A 22,412-nucleotide genomic window follows, 5' to 3' on the forward strand; every position below is an offset into this window, starting at 1 on the left:
TCATAAAAAAATTTTATCCGGCGTTTGGGAAGGAAGGTTTGGCTTCCGATAAAGAGTTTTCAAATATATATCGATAGCACAAATAACATAATTTATAAATAAAAAGTCATTAAAAATAACATATATTATTTAGGATGAATGCGCGATGCTTCAAGACCGAACATTACCCATGAATACCGTTCGAAGGTTAAAAGAAGTTTCCAATATTTTATTAGACGTTAGAATATCATTTATAATATTGGAGACCGAAGAGAGAAATCAGTTTAGTATAAAGGTTTCGATATGATGACATTTAGAATGTAGCCTAGAATATTAAGCTCCAATCATATTCAGTAGGAATACATAAGCTGAACAAAACTTGGCTATACCGACACGCATCAATTTTCTTGTCGCCTGTCGCACCATCATATTATAAACATACAGCTGTGCATGTACAGTAGGCCTATTATTATTGCTCCGCCTGAAATGAGTTCGCGGGCTGGATTGTAACAGAAATTTATACTGGATGAGCCAACTGGATCTTTGTTTCCATTTTCTCTTTTTTGTTACCATTTCCTCTTTATTTCGATCGTCCTGTTTGTTTAGTTTTTCCTCCTTCCTTATTTAGATTTTCCTACATCTTTGTTTAGATATTCCTCCCTCCTTGTTTAGATTTTTCCTTCTCTTTGTTTAGATTTTCCTCCCTCTTTGCTTCCATTTTTCTCTTTGATTCGATTTTCCTCTTTGTTTCCAATTTAATATTTGTTTCCATTTTCCAATTTGTTTCCATTTTCCTCTTTCTTTCCATTTTCCTCTTCCTTTTCTTTTTCCTCTTTGTGTCATTCAGTCTATTTCTCTTCGTTTTACTTTTATTTTATTCAATTTCCCTCTTTGCTTCAACTTCATACTTCACTTCAATTTTTCTCATTATTTCAATTTTGATCTGTATTCCAATTTTCATGTGTGTTTCAATTTTGATGTGTACAATGGACTCTCCTAAATTCGACAAAACAGAATTGAAAGTCCAGTCCAATAAGGTTAGTGGGTGTGACAGGTGAAATGAATGCAAATTCTTATTGATTGTCCATCAACGAATACGGTAATGTACTTGCATTTCCTGCCCGCCCCGAGACTTGTGTATGCGCCTCTAATACCACAGTGTGTTTCGACAGTAGCGTCTCACAAACGGCACAATTCTCAAACAGAAAAAGAAGTGTTCATTAATTTAAAATCAGTGATCGATATGAATGGCCTAGTTAATAAAATATCCTGTTTTCCTTTAACAAAAGTATCACTACAAGACACAGAACCAATTTCCATTCAAATGGCAAACCTATTTCTTAGTGCCCGCATAGGGGCGTGTCTAATTCTCCTACGCAAGCAGTCATACTTGATTTCTGTCGAACGTAAGAGCTTCCACTGTATTTCAATTCTAATGAATACCTCAATTATGGTGTGTGTTTGAATTTTCATCTGTTTTAAATTCACTGTTTCAATTTTCACTCTGTTTAAATTCTGCTTCTTCAATTTTTCCCTATTTGAACTTTATTTTTTGTTTAAATTTTGCTTTGTGTTTCAATTTTCCCGTGTTTAAATTTTGCTCTATTTCAATTTTGCCCTGTCTCTCTGTTTTCCTCTCCGTGCAACGTGACGGTGAAGCCATGATTCACTAAGGGCTGGTTCACAATAAACCGGGAACAGGAACGACAACGACAACGAGAACGAGAACGGAAATGTTAAAATAAATGTATTCAAATGTGAGGATTCACAATTAACTATTGTGAATGCTCACATTTAAATACATTTATTTAACATTATTTCCGTTCTCGTTCTCGTTGCTGTTTCCGTTCCAGGTTTATTGTGAATCAGCCTTTACTCTGTAGAAGTAAATTATTCGTATAATATTTAAATGAAATATTATTGGATTATAATCTTATTGCAATCTTCAAATTTTTCCTGAGGTTGCGAAACAACTAGAAGCGATGACGCTGTTGGGACAAGTAGGAGATTCATCCATAGATGATTTACGGGAGGCAATGGGTGTGATGCAGCACCACGACGCCATCACCGGCACCGAGAAGCAACACGTGGCCGGCGACTACGCGAGACTACAGTACAGGGCGATGGACGAAGCGAGTGTGTCCGTAGAGACTGCTCTCAAGTGAGTCCAAACTGCGCAGTCAGGTTCATTCTTTATCAAGATTAATTTTAAATGTGAAGGCGTTGAAGTTACACTATCGCGTTACTATTTTCAGATCATTTTCACATGATTATCGCTAGCGATGAAGAGAACTTGTGGACCTACCACTTTTTCTAGTCATTTATCCGATACACTGAAAATAAATATAATAAAAAGAGAAGTATAAATTAAGCAGACAAGAAAAAATTGAGAATGAAAATTGAAAAAAATAAGAAAAATTTGAAATTAATAGAAAACCAAATCAAAAAAGAAAAGGAACTTGAATTAAATATAAAAGATGATATGAAAATTTAAGAGTAAAGTCAAATAAAAAAATAAAAATAGAAGAAAAATAGTTTCCTAAGGGTAGCAAATACACAGTTGAATGAACATGTGAAAAAGTAGGAAATATATTTTTAATAAGAACTACAGGAATTAAATAGAGTGGAAACATGGAAGAGGAAACTAAACAGCAAAACGAAATATACATGATATTATATTTAAAACATATAGGCCTACTGGAGAAATAAGAGTAAGATAGTAGTTTTAAAACAAAAGGAAATAAAAATAAAAAATTAAAATCTGAATGCTAAGAGTAATAAAATAGCTGCCGGTAAATAAAATAAAACAAAATAAAAACAACAAAGCAAATTTTCAATGAAAACAATAAAGTTAATAAAGGATGTAAAAAATGGCGGGATAAATAAAACGTAGTAAAATATGAAATAAGGAAGAAAATTGAAACGCGTAGGAAAATTGAAACAGAGAGGAAAATTAAAACAGCGACGAAAATTGAAACGGAGGCAAAAATTGAAACAGAGACGAAAACTAAAACATGGAGCTAATTGAAACGCTGATCAAAATTGAAACCCAGCACAAAGTTGAAAGAGATCATTGTTGAAACAAATAGAAAAATTGACACAGTACAAATGTGACACACAGATCAAAATAGAAACAGAAGAAAATTGAAGCGAAGAAGGAAATGAAAAGATGAAAAAATAAAACACAGAGAAATACAGAAATAAAGAGAAAAATTTAAACAAAGGGAAAAAATGTAAACAAAGAGAAAATCGAAACAAATAGGTATGCCTAAATTGAAAGAAAGAAAGAAAGAAAGAAAGAAAGAAAGAAAGAAAGAAAGAAAGAAAGAAAGAAAGAAAGAAAGAAAGAAAGAAAGAAAGAAAGGAAAATTAAAGGAAGGGAAAGATGAATCAAATAGAAAAAAATTTGAAAACTGAAACGTTCATTTTGGGTTTTACCCTTTCAAAATTCCTTAATATTCCTTCAACTGGAAAAAAAATTAAACAAGTGTCCAACAGACTTGACGATCATAAAGACACTTCTTGTTAGGCCTAATTGAAGGATTCAGAGCCATAGTGGGCCAAGCGCTATTTATTAAAAACGGAAAAAGCAAGGGTTAAAGTTAAGTGAATACCATAATTTAATGAAGATTGACATATCATTTAGTTCCAATGTGCATACTTTATATTACTTGCTATTTGTTTCCATTGAATTATGGTAATAACTTCATTTTAACCCTTGTTTTCTACGGTTTAAGTAAATGGCGCTTGGCCCACTATGGTTCTGAACCCTTCAATTTCCCTTGCAAGGACGCGTGTTCGCATATATTTTATATCTCTTCCCACTCACTCACTCACTCAAAGGCAAAGACATAATGGTAGTAATGTTCTTTTTGTTTGGTAGTCAGCTGATGGAGAACCCTACGACGACGCCAATAGAGATACACAGCTGCCTCTTGTTCAACATCAGTGAATGTCATGTGACTGAAAGAGGCGGAAGCCAATTCCTCGTAACCGTGTACAACCCGCTCAGTCACAGTCTTGACTACTCAGTCAGGTTCCCTGTGCCATCAGGTACCTACACCGTTCAAGACCCTACAGGTAAGTTACAAACCAACCTTAAGCAGTCTGTTGTCTCAAAATCTTAAGCTCTTAAAATCCTGAGCATTGCATCCTTCGGAAAGGAAGTCAAGCTTGAGTTCCATGTTGTCTTATCCATCTTAATTAGGAGTGAAGAAATACACGTGTTGGGAAGTCTCATAATTGGCTATCTATTGGGGGCACGGATGGCCCAGCACTGCGAGCTATGGAATGAGTTGCGTGCTAGATAACCCCTACGCGCACCGCTCTAACCACATGACTCCCTTAACGACCGGTCCCTACAGCCGACAGAATCCATAGGCCTATACCATTCCTGTTTCGGCAAATTCCCCCAAGGTCACCCTGTCGGTCCTCCCCCGAGTAGTTCCGCCTCGGGTACTATTGCAGAATCATCCAACGCCGCTGAACTACATTCCACGGTGACCGGTCGAGAGAACCAGCAGTTTCAGGAGGCCGCCTGTAGAGAGAACTGAAAAACCAGAAACGGGATGATGGAGGAGGAAAGGAAGTGGCGAAGATGAGTGGGGTTCCAATCGTCTGAAAAAGTTACCTGATATTCATCCATAGGAGTGAGGGAAAAACCCCGAAAAAACCTCACCCGGGCAACTCGTCCTGACCGGGAATCGAACCCGGGACCGCTGGGTTCGGAGTTAGACTCGCTAACCCCTCAGCTACAACGGTGGACTTTGGCTACCTTTTAGAGTACACCTTTCGGCAAGGTACAATACAATCCGATATCATTTTTAATTCTACCGTTTATTTCTTTTTTCAAATAAAACCTATGTTACGTAATTATATTTGTATTTCAAATATACAGAATATCTCAGAAGGAATGTAAAACACATCCGAATAATGTAGTTTAGGTTACCCTACATCGATTTAACCTGCCTATGCCTAAAATTTAAAGGTTGAGGAGATACTGATGGATGAATTTTCAAACGGAGAGTGTTATCTATCATATTCGTATTTCTACGTTTCAGAACAATGTGAGATGAGATATTGCTGAAAACAAAAACTCAATAAGAAAATAAAATAATTATAATCCTTGCAGTGGCTGAATGGTAAGACCTCCACCCTGTCATGCAGGCGGTCAGGGTTCAAGTCCCGGTCAAGCCTAGAATTTTCCATTGAAAAAGACATTGTCACAGTTCTGGCGGACAAGATCACAGTTGGATTTTTTCTCAGTGTTCTCCCGCTTCCCCATACTAGGTATCTACATCATTCCGCCAACATTTGTGCATTTCGTCATCATCCACAGCATTCCTCACACGCCGGCTGGCAACGCACGAGCGGCTGTCCTAGGGAAGAGTTGCGTTGCGTGTTCGAAACCTGGATAGACAGCAAACCTTAGTGCAGTCAGCCGGTGTGGGTTTGGGAATGCGCCTAGCTTGAGGATTAGCGTAATAGATTTTGAAAGGTCGTAGTGCATCCCTCCCGAATTCCCTTTGCATTCCATTTCAAAATAATTATACGAGACAAATTATTGCGGTTACCTGTCTTCGGACTGTTGACTGCTTCCATAAACTGGATCACAGCTGCAGGTGAAATGCAACACCTTATCTAGTAAACAATGTCTGACTGGCAGTCTGAAGCGTTCTACCTCCGCTCAACTTCAAGACAAGCTTGGAATGTGATCTCCGCCATTGATTGATTAACAAGTATCTTTCTCCCTCATTCTACCGGCAATTTTTTCGTTGCCTGTCAGACATTATAGGCAGCGTTTATCAGAGACTGTACAACATCAAAATAGTGTGTAACTTTACTAAATTGGTAACGAGAAACGTGTTTTGCTCTCCATAAGAAAAAATGTCCTAATCGTAAACACAACACGTATGAAATCGTCTGCAACTAGTTTTAAATGAGAAAAATACGAATAAACTGTACTTTGTATTTAAGTATGCTTAAAATACGTCCTTCTGAGTAAGGTTTAGAAAACTCACTGAGATTTTCATTGCAAGGTGTCATCAGAATTGTGTCGCCAACTTAGTGCAAACAATTAACAAGGAAAATCCGCGCTTTGTGTCCTGCTCTGGGATTAAGAGGAAACAAATAACCTGGAAACCCAACGCGCTGCCCGTCGAAGAACACCTTTTGACTCGGTACAAAAACCGATAACTTATGTTTGACTCGTTCTGTATGTTTGAGGACTGAACTCTTTGTCCTATGCCGTAACAATTCATATCTTTGTAACCAATAATGGATTTTTACAAATGATGGCTGGTTCACAAGAAGCCGGGAACGGAAACGACAACGAGAACGAGAACGGAAATAATGTTAAAACAAATGAATTTAAATGTGGGCATTCACAACAGTTATAATTGTGAATGCTCATATTTAAATACATTTATTTTAACAATATTTCCGTTCTCGTTCTCGTTGTCGTTTCCGTTCCCGGTTTATTGTGAACCAGACTTAACGGCTTTTCCTGGTCATGTGGTCATCATAGAAAGAAAAACTAAGGAAAGGACAATAATCCATATGACGCATAAAAAAAATCTGTTTGAAGTAAAGCTTGTGCTCTTTCAGAAATTAGTGTGAAAATTTTCAAGTAAAATCGCGCAAAAGTATACTCACGCTGACCTCAAATGCTCAATGAATTTGATGTTACTGAACTGGTAACGCATCTTAATCATTAGATAACCATGTACTCTTAGTCTATTAGGGCCGTATTCATAGACATTTCGCAGCACGCGCTACGAGCGTACTAAGCTAGCCCCGGCTATCCATTGGTTACTAGTACAGAATTCAAATCATATCCTATCGCTAACACTGGTTTATGAATACGAAAAACGCTGATAATCCACCGAAAGCCCGCGCTAAAAATGTCTATGAATACGGCCCTTAAAAACTTTACTGATGGCTGTGTTATTTTCATCGTATTTCGCGACTACAGTAAGCAATAATACGACATAACGTTCTGAGCAGGTGCGGAGTTGCCGTTCCAGATAATTCCCCTCCCAGACGAAGTGTTGGCGTTACCTGAACGAGATTCTAGCATTGCAACGCACGAATTGGCATTCCGTGCTCTGAGCCTGCCACCTCTCGGCTTCCGTTCCTACTACGTAGTGCGAGTCAGCGACGACTTCGTGGAGGTGGAGCCTAGCGCCGACACATTTATTGGCGATTCTGTAAGTCTACATTTTTCTGTTTATTTTGTGTTAACGAAAAACTTCACGACTTTGGTATTCAATTGCAATTTCTTATAAATGTATCACTAGAAGAACAAAAAATCGTAACAGTTTAAACGAGATAGACTACTTGGGAAGAGAAAATGTGCTCTTTACGAAGACTATCAAATTCATTATTATTATTATTATTATTATTATTATTATTATTATTGTTGTTGTTGTTGTTGTTGTTGTTGTTATAACCACCATTACCGTGAGAGGTATTAGTACTAAAATAACAGTTATAGTCTAGGAAAGTTTCTTCCCAACTTTTCATTCGGCGATTTGTAATTTAATATAAATTATTCTTGGGATTCTTCCTCTGCATAATGATTAACATGTTCATGCCAGTTATTTTGATACTTATATTCCAGTATTCGTTCCATTTCGAGCTCATGTACAATGTTATCATTTCTTGATACGAACTTCACGTCACAAGCTTTATTTTCCTTTCATTATTTTTCCGTAAATTCCAGGTTTCATTCCTATAATAAAGAATATATCTTGTAAAGTCTTGTGCAAATGAATATGGTTCGGGTTTTGGGTTACAACACTTTTCATTACGCCATATATGATTTCGATATATATAATTATTATTATTATTATTATTATTATTATCATTTAATATTTAGTTCCATCAACACTGGAAGTTTGAAAACACTATATTTGAAATTGGGCTATGTATTTTTTCGTTTATTGAAATTTTCTTTGGTACAGGAATCTTGCCACTGAAAGACATTAATTTTGTTTCATCCTTGCATACTTAAACAGAATATATACATGCGACTCATTTTGAATTATGGACTAAACTTTGTCTTTGTCTTTAGTCGCGAGTAAGATAATATTATCTACAAAAAATCAGTCAATCTAAATATTAAGTAAACAGGTTAGTAAGTTTCAAATATAAGTAGCGAATTACATTTTTTTTGCTCTAGAATATGCCATTAGGAAAGTTCAGGATAACAGAGAGGGTTTGGAATTGAACGGGTTACATCAGCTTCTTGTATATGCGGATGACGTGAATATGTTAGGAGAAAATCCACTAACGATTAGGGAAAACACAGAAATTCTACTTGAAGCAAGTAAAGCGATATGTTTGTAAGTAAATTCCGAAAAGACTAAGTATATGACTATGTCTCGTGACCAGAATATTCTTCGAAATGGAAATATAAAAATTGGAGATTTATCCTTGGAAGTGGAAAAATTCAAATATCTTGGGGCAACAGTAACAAATATAAATGACACTCGGGAGGAAATTAAACGCAGAATAAATAGTGGGAAATACTTGTTTTTATTTGGTTGATAGGATTTTGTCATCTAATCTGCTGTCAAAAAATCTGAAAGTTAGAATTTATAAAACAGTTATATTACCGGTTGTTCTGTATGGATGTGAGGGAGGAACAGAGATTAAGAGTGTTTGAGAATAAGGTTCTTAGGAAAATATTTGGGGCTAAGAAGGACGAAGTTACAGGAGAATGGAGAAAGTTACGTACACAACGCAGAACTGCACGCATTGTATTCTTCACCTGACATAATTAGGAACATTAAATCCAGAGGTTTGAGATGGGCAGGGCATGTAGCACGTATGGGCTAATCCAGAAATGCATATAGAGTGTTAGTTGGGAGGCCGGAGGGAATAAGACCTTTGGGGAGGCCGAGACGTAGATGGAAGGATAATATTAAAATGGATTTGAGGGAAGTGGAATATGATGGTAGACACTGGATTAATCTTGCTCAGGATAGGGACCAATGGCGGACTTATGTGAGGGCGGCAATGAACCTCCGGGTTCCTTAAAAGCCATAAGTAAGTAAGTAAGTAAGTAAGTAATAGGACGCTTTGAACTATCACAGACAATATTATCCTTGTGTCAAGGTGATCAATTTGCGGAGAAGCGACATAAACGAAACGAAGAAGCAGCAGTTACACAATAGCGGGTGATCTCTGTACCAATCTCAAGAAGTACTCCGTTGTGCGATTTTTCTCGGCGAAAGTTCTGACAGCAAAGGACATTCATAAAGAAATGCTTCCCACACTTTGTAAGTCTTTCCTGGCACATCATGTTGTCTTCAATTGAGTGTACTGGTTCTTTGAAGGATGGGAAAGTATCGAACATTAAGTCGATCGGCCAGTGGAAATTGTGACGGAGACAAACGTGCAACAGGTCGAAGATTTCATCCCAGCAGACAGGAAGAAAGGGACAGTATGCTAGCTCGGATAGTCACAGATGATGAGTCTTAGGTGCATCATTACCATCCCGAAACAAAGCGTGCATCAATGCACAGATGAAGTCGCCAATAGTACAGATCTCGGATTATATCTCTGCCTCTGTGCAACGTCACGTTTACGGTAGAGGAGGAGGAAAAGAGAAGTTCGCAATACTTTTAAATGCTATATCGCCAACAAGTGAAAGATAAGCCGTTTGAAATTTACCGGTCATCCACCGGCAGAGATGTAGGTAATCCGAGATCTGTACACTAGTGCAGATATGCTAACAACTTGCAACTTCTGCTTCTTTGTTTCGCTTGTATTCACATTGATAATACTGCCATCAAGCGATGATAGCTTCAGACGCCCCATTCACGAATGTAAATTGCTACTTCAATTTGTAACTTACGCTTCATTTCTATTTATATGTACTTATATAATCATATCTCGCAAGCTAAACATTCGATAACAGCATTCATTTACATGTTGAATAAAAGGACTAAAAGTACACATTAGTACCTTACGCTAGTATACATCTCTCTCTAATTAGATAAATTACATCTAATTTTCACTAAAATTAAAGTTAGATACTTTGTATAGCTTAAAATTATATTCAATAATGGATTTTGGAATTTGATCACTTGTTAATGTAACAAATACTTGTTTCGATTTACAAGGCCTAAAGAATCTTTAAAATCGACAAATGCAACTTCACTGAAGTCTGGATGTTACTATATTAAAAATTTAATTGCAGAAAATTCAAATTATAAGTCAACAGTAGTAGGCAATTAGCCTTAAATATGTGAATTGTAGTGGCGATAATTGTGATGGTTTTATGGTTTCAGCTCCTGCAAGTTACTATAGATAACGTCACTGGTCTGGTGGACTCATTAACTATAAATGGCGAGGAAATTGCTTTGAGCCAGAATTTCTTCTACTACGATGGTTACATAGGAGAAAACGATAACGCTGACCACAGATCTTCTGGAGCCTATATATTCCGCCCCATATCTTCTGTGCCTCAGACAATCGCAACTTCAGCTACGTGGAAAATTTACAAAGGTACGTGTAGGCCTGATTGAAAATTATAACTATAAATATTATCCTAGAAGTAATGTGGCCTCTGCTACATATGAAGTGTGTGAACTCTAGTCACGGTTTCGAATAACTTTGCGAAAATGTACGTACGTTCTTCTGATATAATACAAAATTCTCTACTATATAAAATAAAGACTCCATATTATAGACGCCTAAGTGTACCTAAAGAAGAAAGTAATTTGTGTGGAAAATCTAAGGGCAGAAAGTGGCGATAAGACTAAGAATTTTAAGAATAAGAAAAACAGGTCGCACCGTACTGTATACATCATATTTATTAAAATCAAGCGAGATTTGCATAATGTAATTATGTCACTGTTCCGTAACATAAAACCACAATTAAAGTCACACTCAGTGTTGGATTTCTGATGACTTGTCAGTCCACTTAAGGTATATGGATATAAGGAAAAAAATTCAGCTGTTGTTTGATGCGTTCATGGGTAGCTGAGTTGTTAGAGCGTTGGCGCGCTCAGCTAAAGGTCCCTGGCTCGATACCTGGACCCAGAACAATTTTTTCCTCCTGAAATTATTCAAATCAGCTTCATAGAGAGCTATAACTGGAAGCTAGATTTGCATCATCTTCACTACTTAATTTATAAAAGTGTTTGTAGCTAGTCAAATGTAATCAAAACTTAGTGCCACAGATACTGTTCCAAGCATACGGTACTGCACTTCAGACAAATCCCTAGTTATTCATTGGCATCCACGTTCACATTACTTTACACCGATTGATTTTTTCTTCTGTGGTACCATGAAGGACTAAATTTACGACGCAATATCTGAATATGAAAATCTTCTGCTCGTAAGTCTGAAGTATAAATTATCTTGACCACTCCTGGCATCTCTCGAAGAACATGTCAAACTTTCTTGGGCCGCTGTATTGCTAGCCATAATTCTAATGGTGTTAATTTAGAGTACAGTATTTATTAAGGCATGTTGTGCATAAAACACAAACATTTACTGACGTTGAGTTTTCTTTCCTATTCACCATCATGAAACATGTTTTCCACTTCCTCTGCGAGTGTTTGGCTCAGGTATTATCCTTCAAGTAACACTCACTTTCTACTTCCAAAATCTTGTGTATATTTTTTCAGCAGATTGAAATCATCAGGAACTGTAAAATATCTAACCATGAGTGGCAATAATAATAATAATAATAATAATAATAATAATAATAATAATAATAATAATAATGGGTTATTTTAACTGGCAGAGTTAAGGCCATTCGGCCTTCTCTTCCACTCAACAAATATGATACAAAATTACTACATTGCTATTAATAGAACATAATACATCTAGGAAAGAACAAAAGTAAGAAAATAACATGTAATTATATGTGTGAAATTTATTTCCATATAGGTACTATATAGTTTAGATTTCCTACAACTAGCAATGGCAAATGATAAGGTCTGGAGAACATGCGGTTCAAAACTCTGTAGAAATCGTTCTATTTTCAAAATCATCTAATATTAATTCGAGATAATTCCAGGCAATATGTGCTGTGGAAAATTATTTCTGAAAATGTGCATTTTGTCTTTGATCAGTTCACAATTAAAATATCTGTACTAGTAATTGTATGCGATATATTTTTGAACATATTGTATCTTTAAAGTAATACAGGAATAACTCTCACATTACAAACGAACTTGAAGACGATACAAGGAATAGAATTAGAAAGATTACGGAGGGATAGATTTTGTGTCTGAATGAAATTTTGTAAAGAATATATATGTATATATCGAAAATATGTGAATTCTGGGGTGCAGTTATTTTAACACTTCCTATTGCACAGGCTAGTAGATCTAATTATTATGAAATAAACATATAATTGTGTAATTGCTGATATTAATGAAACTTTTGTGACTAGAATATCCGGGAGATTGCAGATCGATAATGACACAACTTACGTCAGCCATGCATGCATGAATCGCACGTGAATTCCCGACAGGAAGTCGAATGCGAGGCTCTCTATTAGTAATATCGTAATTGTAATTAACATAGACTACAAGATAACGATTTTTAATTATGTATTGAAGTCTCATATTATCTGTCATTCATTTTTAAAGGTCACATCGTGGACGAAATACATCAAACTTTCTCACCCTGGGTCAGTCAAGTTATACGCATTTACAAACAAGAGAACCACGTGGAGTTCTCGTGGCTGGTGGGACCAATTCCAATAGAGTAAGTCACAAATACTGTAATTATATTTTAATAGATCATTCAAGTTGTGTTTTCAAATAGCGTTAATTCTGCACACCTTTCCATTTCCTATGTGGTAGCCAGAAACGGGAATAATTAAAAATTAAAAAAAAAGGACAAAATTTGAAGTATCGAGCAGTAGCCCACTGATCTAAGAAACATACCTTGGATTAGCGATTTGGAATTAACGTTTCTTCGAGTCCTTATAGGGAAGAAGTTTTCTAGAGAAATTTTGGCCAGTGTATAGGACCGATACCCATATAAGGACTAGATAAGAGAGAGAAAAATAAAACAACAAAGACTACCGAATATTTTTTGCCTTTCTGAAACACAAGCGTAAATTCCACTGGTCAACAAAATTAAACATACTTTTTGTTAAAAGATAAATAATGAGTGATTCTTATAGCACTTTTCGTGTTGATTTCAAATCTGTTTTCAAAATTTTTCTATCGCTCAGGGTTTGTTAATAATTATATGAAATGTAATTCAGACTTTTCTAGTAGCCTACTGATTACCTTGTAATATTTTACCTAAAATCGTATTCATTTACGTAAAATGTGTGTGAAATAGATTTCAGACTATACTCCGCTTGAGAAACATCTCTTTCCAGTGTCCAGCAGTAGTCTGACAGAATATTTGGGCTCCATTTTTTCTGGTAGCCCCTTTCCATTTCAGAAAAATCCTGATGAAAACGCTCCCCATGTTCGTTGCTCACTACCCCAAGGTTTTGAGGAAAGAATAAATAGATGAGAATCCAAGAAGTTATTTTGATAGATACATGACACCCCATCTTGTTATAGTTCTGAATCAGCTCACTAACAAGTTCTCTGTAATCTTGTGATCTGTGGTTTCTAGAAAGTAACAGTCTGTTGAATCATCTTAGGTTCCCGGTATATCATTCGAACTGGAAAAGGCATATGACGGAATCCTTTTAGCCAACCAGTTAGGCTAATAAAATTATATGGAGCATAACAGATTTCAGGGGCCCAGTTCATGTCCTCATCCATTTTGCAATCTCTTTTAACTAGTGTAGTAAAATTCACCTGTGTACTTTCAAAGTTAATTAACCACAAACGTAACAAAAATTGCTTGTAATTCACATAGTATTTCGAGGTACACTACCGGTATGTTCACTTTATAAGATACTTTTACCACAAAATGAGGTCAAAGAAAACACAGATTATGAAACTTGTTTCATAATTGCAAGTTCCATTTCAACTGAAAATGAATACTAACTCTCGCAGTCTTATGAGGAATATTTTTTTGTTATGAATTCTGACTTCACAGACAACAATGATCTAAAGTTGTAAGTCAATTGTTAAAGCAATGAAATGAAATATTATTAATATTTTATTTCCCTTAGTATGTTAAGGACTATAATATATAGCAACAAAAATAAATCAATTTCTCTAAGATTACAAAAAAAATGTTGAGTAGTAGAAAATTTCTGACTTCATTTTTGGAATCAACAGATGACTTTACATAAGGAACAGCAGAAATAATATTGTACATTTAACAAAATCATTGGTGACCAGTGTTACCAGTAAGGAACAAGATTTGTGTTTCGTCTTTTATAATGATATTTTGTTCCCAATACTAAAACTTTTGCTCCTCATGTTACTAGAGATGGCGTCGGCAAGGAGGTTGTGAACAAATTCAGCACAGACTTGGCGTCTGACGGACTTTTCTACACGGACTCAAATGGACGGGAAATGCTGGAGAGAAAGAGAGACTTCCGTCCGACCTGGACTGTGGACATCGCGGAGCCTGCAGCGGGCAACTATTACCCTGTGACGTCAAAGATACTCATCAGGGACACGACCAAGGGACAGGAGTTCGCGGTACTCAACGACAGAGCTCAGGGCGGTTCCAGTCTCAACGACGGCGAAGTGGAGCTAATGGTGAGTAGTAACATAATTAATTGCATTGCAACATGACACCACAGTCTAGTATATACAGTCACGAAGCTCAATACGTAGTAAATATGCATCCATAGATAGTTGCTAACCACTAGGATCGCTACTATCGCCTCACTACAGACAATGCGAAATAGTACCTGCACAGTCTATTGTTCCTAGTACCCTCATAAACTCAAGCTTCGTGACTGTTAATACTAGACTGTGATGACACTTCTAGTAAAGCTGTCGTAATGTTGGTAGCAGCTATGGCACGATTTTCATGCTGTGTGAAAACATGATGGTAACTTCGACTATCTGCTGGTTGTCCTGACTGAATCATTGATTGACTGACTCTTTGATTTATTCAGGTGTCATTACGATTAAATACGTGGATCACTAATGTCCCATTGTACTACTTCTCAACTAGGCTCTTTACTACCTACATCGGCACACTCTGCTGAGGTTCGTTTTGTATCTAGAATAAATGAAATCCCAATTGCCTCTAGAGAATCCTCGCCCTCACGTAGCCAACGGAGATCGGGGAAATGTTATGAATAACGGTGGATTGGAAAGAAATTGTCGAAATTATGTCGATGCTTATATCTGGGAAAAAGGAGAACTTCGAACTATTTTTATTATGAGTTCGCTGACGTAGAGAGGTGTCATGGTACTCACACAAAATATTCTTTTAATATTCAAAGTCTCCTAATACGCAATTCGGCCACAGTCAAACAAACAAGAATTTAGATGGATAGATGGATAGTAATATGCAACGGCAGAGATATAGACAGGCAGATAGGTGGGCAAATGTAAGAGTGAACGAGTAGACAGTATACGATAGACGATTGGTGATGGACGATTGAAGATGGAAGGTGGACGATGTGAGGTGAATTTTTGACGACATAAGATGGACGGTGGACGATCTAAAATGGACCACTGAATATTTAAAGTAGATTATGGACTATCTAATGTGGACGCTAGACGATTGAAGTTGGACAGTGTAAGATCTAAGATTAAATATGGACGATCGGAGATGTACAGTAGACGATTATAGATGGTTGGTGTATGATCGAAGATGAAAGTGGACGATAGAAATTCGAAGATAAGTTGGTGATTGAATGTGGACGATCAAAGTTTGACTATAGGCGATCAAAATTTTGACAGTGGACAATCTAATTTTGATTATGGAAAAACAAAGCTTGACGATAGACGAAGAAAGATTGACGGTGGACGATTAAGGATTGATGGTTGATGATCAAAGATTGACGGAGGAGGATCAGAAATTGGCAATTGATGATCAAGGATTGACAGTGGACGATCAAAGATTGACAGTAGACGATCAAAGATTGACAGCGGAGATCAAAGATGAACAGTGTACGATCAAAGATGAACGATAGACAATTGAAGATGGACCGTGAACGATCAAAAATGGCCGATTGACTATATCAGATGGACGGTGGACAATCGAAGTTGAACGTTGTAAATTGAAAATGGACGATGGACGATCAAAGATTGACAGTAGACGATCAAAGATTGACAGTGGACGATCAAATATAGAGTGGACGATCAAAGATGAACGACAGACAATTGAAGATAGACCGTGAACGATCAAAAATGGTCGATTTACTATTTCAGATGGACGGTGGAGGATCAAAGGTGGACGGTAGACGATCTAACATGGACGATTGACTATACAGAATGTTTAAAAAATACGGGACATAATTTCAGGTATGTATTTCCCACATGTAGACAATCAAAATAGTTCATTACAACATGTGTCCGGAAATGCTTTATTTCCGAGTTATGGCCTTCACAACATTGAAATTCACCGGAACGTTTTTCTTTCCGCAGGTCGTTGCCGTCAAAGGAGACATTAAGAGGGCACTCTGACATTTCCCTCCGAGGCGAAGGTTACATTCAGTGTTGTGTAGGCCTTAGACTGTGCGACATGTATTCAAATCAAGAGCTGGCAGAGATACACTTCATATACGGTAAGGCGGACGGCAATGCTGCGCTGGCTCGTCGTTTGTACCAGGAGAGGTACCCACAGCGACAATGTCCAGATCGGAAGACATTTGTACGTCTCCATTACCGTCTGTGCCAGTATGGAAAATTTAACTCTCGTGGTTTGGGAAGGGAACGACCAAGATCTACAACTCCAGAAGTACAGGAGGAGATTCTGGAGGCTGTGAACATGACTCCTTCTATCAGCACACGAAGGGTCGCGTTGCAAGTCAACGTTCCTCATACGACTGTCTGGAGACTATTGAAATAGTATCCATTGTATCCTTATCATTTGCAACGTGTACAGGCCCTGTCATCAGCAGATTACCCTGCACGAACGAGTTAGGTTCTGTCAGTGGTTCTTGCAGCAGTGTGGTGTAAATCCGAAATTTCCTGCCTTAGTATTATTTACAGATGAAGCACAGTTCACACGAGATGGCATAACAAATTTCCACAATCAGCATGTATGGGCATATGAAAACCCACGTGCAACTATTCCATCTCATCATCGGGTGCGGTTCTCCCTCAACATGTGGGCCGGTATCATTGGTGATCGATTAGTTGGACCCCATGTACTTGTAAACAGACTTAAGGGGCAGGCGTACACAAACTTCCTGGAAAACACCATGCCTCATGTTTTAGAAGACACTCCACTGATCAATCGTCAACACATTCACTTCTTGCATGATGGCGCTCCTGCACACTTCAGTCGTACGGCTCGCCGGTACTTGGATCGAAGGTTTCCTGATCGATGGATAGGTAGAGGTGGCCCAATTGCTTGGCCTCCACGCTCACCTGATCTTAACCCTCTCGATTTCTACTTGTGGGGCCATTTAAAATCATTGGTTTATTCGTCTCCGGTGCCTGATTTGGAATCCCTTTGGAATCGAATTGTGGCATGTTCTGAGGACATAAGCAATACTCCTGGAGTTTGGGATCGTGTTCGCAGGTCAATGAGACATCGATGTGAGGTCTGTATTCAAACAGGAGGTAGACATTTTGATCATCTTCTGTAATGACAACGACCTGCGGAAAGAAAAACGTTCCGGTGAATTTCAATGTTGTGAAGTCCATAACTCGGAAATGAAGCATTTCCGGACACATGTTGTAATGAACTATTTTGATTGTCTACATGTGGGAAATACATACCTGAAATTATGCCCCGTATTTTTGAAACACCCTGTATAAAATAGACGGTGAACAATCGAAGATGGACGGTGTATAATGGAAAATGAACGATGTACGATGGACGGTTAATGATTTAAATTGGCAATGTGCTATAGAAAATGTACCAAAAATGAACGATGGACGGTCGACAATGGACGGTGCACGACCGAAAATGGACTGTGAGTGACCGGAGATGGACGATGGAGGAACGAAGATGGAGGCCAACGTTCGATTAATTGATTATGGATGATCAGTGGTGAATAATCGATATAATATGAATCAATAGAAAAGTTGCTCGATAGACGAATGCATAATTAGTTGGATGAATGGAAAGATTGGTGGATCGGTGGGTGAGTGGGCGGGTGGATTAATAGTAGATGCTGCATTAGCTACAGGCACAACATATGAGTACGAATAATAATTTGATCGTCGGCTTGCAGGTTCACAGACGTCTTCTACACGACGACGCTTTCGGAGTAGGCGAAGCTCTGAACGAGGTGGCGTATGACCAAGGTCTTGTGGTGAGAGGTAGGCACTACGTCATAGCTGGCCCCACCAGTGGACTGAGTCCCAGTCTGGCAGCTCAGGAGAGGGAACTGGAACAGAAGAAGATGCTGTCGCCTTGGATGTTCTTCGCTGTGGCAGGACCGAGTTTCGAATACTGGCAGAGCACGTTCAAAATGGAGGTAAGGATTCGATACGTCCTAAGGGAAGTAATTGTTAGTTGGGCTAGAGAAATGTTTATGTGGTGAAGGCCAAGATTCTTGCGAACAACTGTCACTACAAACGTAGTTCTGTATAATGTTGGAACATAGGATTTAACATTAATAACTGGTATTATGAATCTTGTATTGAGTAAGGACCAAAAATGTGTAAATCTTAAATATACGGAGTGTCACATCAATCTTACTCATTTAAAATAAATTTTTCGTATGCGCCAAATGAAGAATTTTTCGAACAAAATTTATTATAGTACAATGCTTAAATAGTACAATGGTTACATCATTCTTCGTAACCTTATTTATTAAGGAGATTCGAGTAAATGATAAATTTCTTTATATGACACCATGTACATTTATTCAATGAATCTTTCCCCTCTTCAAGGTCTTTACAAAAATATATTAAAATATATCATTCTAATGAACAAAACATGGAGGGAAGCTAAGAATGTGGAATTTAAGTGTGCGTAGTTACTGCAAATCCGAACTAAAATGACACGTTGTAGCATTTTAATACCAATATTGGTCCTAAATTTTGAAAATGATACTTTAAATGGTAGACGATAAGCCACATTCTTAACAACTATTCTTCCTGGTCTTTTGGAGGCAATAGGTTTGTGAAACATAATGGTTATGATACCAGCATGGTGAATGCCCAGCACATAACGCTTTAAGATCCCGTAGTGTTCTGGACTGAACATATCCTGGTAGGTGGATTGCACATGGTAGACCAGTTAGTTGACCTGCTCGTTCTCCTGACCTTACGGCACTTGAATTTCTTCTTCGGGGAGCAGTCAAGGAGTTTTTATATATACATGTCCCAATAACACAGCGGACATGCATATGTATTTCTGATGGTTCTACCTCAATTCTACAGGAAACATTATAACTATGTAGGGCGGCATTCGACTAAAGATTGGAATTACACAGTAATTGAATTTTCATCACTTTGAGCACAACATGTAAATATTCTGTTTTAGTAACAGTACCAAAGTGCTACAAAATGCCATTTTACTCCGGACTTGCAGAACGTTCGTTCACTATGGGTTCTATAATCTTTTGAATCCCTCAATATTATTTTTATTAGAATGGTACATTGTGATAAATTTTTTCGACAGGTCTTGAAGAGGTGAAAGGATTCATTGAATCAAATCTGTATGGTGTCATTTAAAGAACTTAAGTCATTAATCGTGTTTCCTTAATGAACAAGATTAAAAGAATGATATACCCTTACTACTTATTAATGTTATTCGCCAGTGTACTTAAATAAATTTTGCTTGAAACAATTTTTCATTTGAAGCGTATGAAGAAAATTTTTTCGGAGAGCAGGATAAATGGGACATTCTGTATACAGAAACACATAAAGCAAACATATAGAAGTAATAACGTGGAATATAAGTGAACATGACAAAAAACGAGTTAAAATAAAGTCTAATAAATAAAAGCATGATCCAAATAAAACAGAGAATTAATCCATGATGAAAAGGATATAGGAACAGCACAGAGGATGCAAAATAAAAAGAAAGCAATCGTAATAAGAAACACGCGTAGCAGAAAGTAAGTTTTGTTTAGAAAAGTCCTGGTTAATGGACAAGTTCATGAGAACAGACATTAGCGTGTATGTTTGATGTGTGTTACAGTTTTCCGGATTGACTGAAAGTCTACCTCAAAATGTAAAAATCCACACGCTGGAGCCGTGGCGAGATCAGACTTTGCTGCTGCGTCTGGAACACATCCTAGAACAAGACGATGACCCAGAGCTGTCCCAACCGGCCACTGTCGTCTACGAGGTCAGTAAATCCTGCTCTAAGCTATACGGGCCGTATTCATAGACATTTTTAGCGCCGGCTTTCGATGGATTATCAGCGTTTTTCGTATTCATAAACCACTGTTAGCAATAGGATATTATTTGAATTCTGTACTAGTAACCAGTGGATAGCCGGGGCTAGCTTAGTACGCTCGTAGCGCGTGCTGCGAAACGTCTATGAATACCACCCTACATGTCTAAATAACTCAACTTAGTTCTACGAAATTTATATAATCTTTTTCTTAATCTTTAAGTGGTAACGTTATATATTCAATGGTCGAATTTCGTTCCCCGGAAAAATGGTATGGATTTACCTTCATTCCATAGAGATTGGTGTAGTCTTCATCTTGAGCTATTTTCAGCGGTGGTCACATTATTGGTGTAGTCTTCATCTTGAGCTAACTTCAGCGGTTGTCACATTATTTCCATACTGACAAACTGACAATTTTACAATCAGGAAACATACTTATTTAAATATAAGTTTATTTTAAAGTTTTCAATCATATGATTTATCATTTTTGCAAAATTATTATTTGCTAATACATTTTACAGAAGAAATTTTATGAACGTTTTGGCCTATACGGCATCATCAGATATTCAAAATGTTACAACGAAATCTAAACGTAAGTCTAATAAGGTCTACACAGTAACAAGCATAACAATGATTTGAATAACTAATCATGAGTTATATGTAATAAAATCTGATATATCAGTGTAAGAAATGTTCAATTTGACTAATTTGTGTTGTTTTGCCGACTTGCTGAAATGTGAAATATAAAAATATAAAATATGAGTGTAAATTACATAGAACTCATGTTACATTTCGTTATATGGCACTATATATAATTGTTAAAATTGATAAAATATAAAATATTTGTACTTAATGTCTGTGAGAGAAAAATTTACCTGGTGGTTTGCAAATATTACTGATGTTAACGATTAAATGGCGTATGTCTTATATGCAACACATTTGTTGAAAATCTTCTATAATGATTATTCACCATGTTCTTGACTTATATTGTGTAAGTGTAGAAGGAGTGCGGCATTCATTCATGTTAATTATTTTACGGTATACCAAGTTTGAAGATCGTTTTGAATTTGTAGTCATTGGAATGTAGGCCTACATGTTAAAGGCGTAATTGAAATGTGTATTTCGATGCAGTAAATTCACAACGAGAACACGTCATACACTTCAGTGCACACACATACATAAACATCTCAAACTTTTCATCTTTCCAATACTAATATGGGACAACTTTCACACAAGTTCAGTCTCTATTAAAATACGAAAAAATTCACTAATCTTTCAATAGTCGAGCTCGGTATTGAGATTTATTAGAAACATCACTTGAATGCATCAGTTTGGATCTGCTTCAAATATCTAACATCTTAACAAAACATTCTAACAAAATTTGTTTTCATATTTCAGGACATATTCTCAACATTTACTGTGACGTCGTCACATGAGACTACTTTGGCAGCCAATCAATGGATCGAAGACCTGGATAGGCTAGTCTGGAAGTCAGACTCCGCCCGGGAACCCAAAGAAAAGCAGAAGATGGAGAAAGATCCTAAATATGTGACACTGACTCCAATGCAAATCAAAACTTACGTCATAGATGTAGCGAAACGCTGAACTGTAACTGTAATGATTGTGCTTCAATAAAATAGTATTTAGTGAACCATATACATTCTACATTCTGTCACTTTCTGCATTGAATCCTATCTTTTCATACTTTGTTTATGAAATATTTTAGAAAACTCTTGTATAGTTGTTTAAGTACCAGACAATATATGTCGACTAATGGTGGTGGTAATATTTTAATAATAGTCGTGGTAGTAAATTTGAAACGGCCGAAAAAATTGCAAGGAGCCCTTTACCAGGGTATAGTACGGTTATTTAGTCCTGACAGTCACCGACAATGTGCGCCTGGGTCAGGCAAGTCCATTTAGTTACGCCAAGGGGTGTTTGGGTTAGTCACTCGCTTGCCTTCAGAGCGATCGGATGTCATGTAAGCTGTACTGCATTCCTTTACCGACCACTCGCCCTTATCTCTACTCGAGAGCTCTCCTCACTACTCCTATTAC

The 22,412-nt window shown here is 37.1% G+C and overlaps 1 protein-coding gene across 1 annotated transcript in view; it reads left to right on the forward strand.

Annotated features, from left to right (window-relative positions):
- LOC138712050 (lysosomal alpha-mannosidase-like) overlaps positions 1–22,011 on the forward strand; it is a 35,226-nt gene extending 13,215 nt beyond the window's left edge. The window contains exons 9-17 of the mRNA XM_069843440.1: positions 1,941–2,140; positions 3,863–4,059; positions 6,985–7,187; positions 10,278–10,494; positions 12,594–12,711; positions 14,354–14,630; positions 18,239–18,484; positions 20,158–20,307; positions 21,754–22,011. Coding sequence (XP_069699541.1) covers positions 1,941–2,140; positions 3,863–4,059; positions 6,985–7,187; positions 10,278–10,494; positions 12,594–12,711; positions 14,354–14,630; positions 18,239–18,484; positions 20,158–20,307; positions 21,754–21,960 — 1,815 coding nt within the window. The 3' untranslated portion in view covers positions 21,961–22,011. The remainder of the gene's footprint in view (positions 1–1,940; positions 2,141–3,862; positions 4,060–6,984; positions 7,188–10,277; positions 10,495–12,593; positions 12,712–14,353; positions 14,631–18,238; positions 18,485–20,157; positions 20,308–21,753) is intronic.
- The last annotated feature ends 401 nt before the right edge of the window (positions 22,012–22,412 follow it).

Source organism: Periplaneta americana, chromosome 13, assembly GCF_040183065.1.
Source record: "Periplaneta americana isolate PAMFEO1 chromosome 13, P.americana_PAMFEO1_priV1, whole genome shotgun sequence".
Taxonomy (NCBI): domain Eukaryota; kingdom Metazoa; phylum Arthropoda; class Insecta; order Blattodea; family Blattidae; genus Periplaneta; species Periplaneta americana.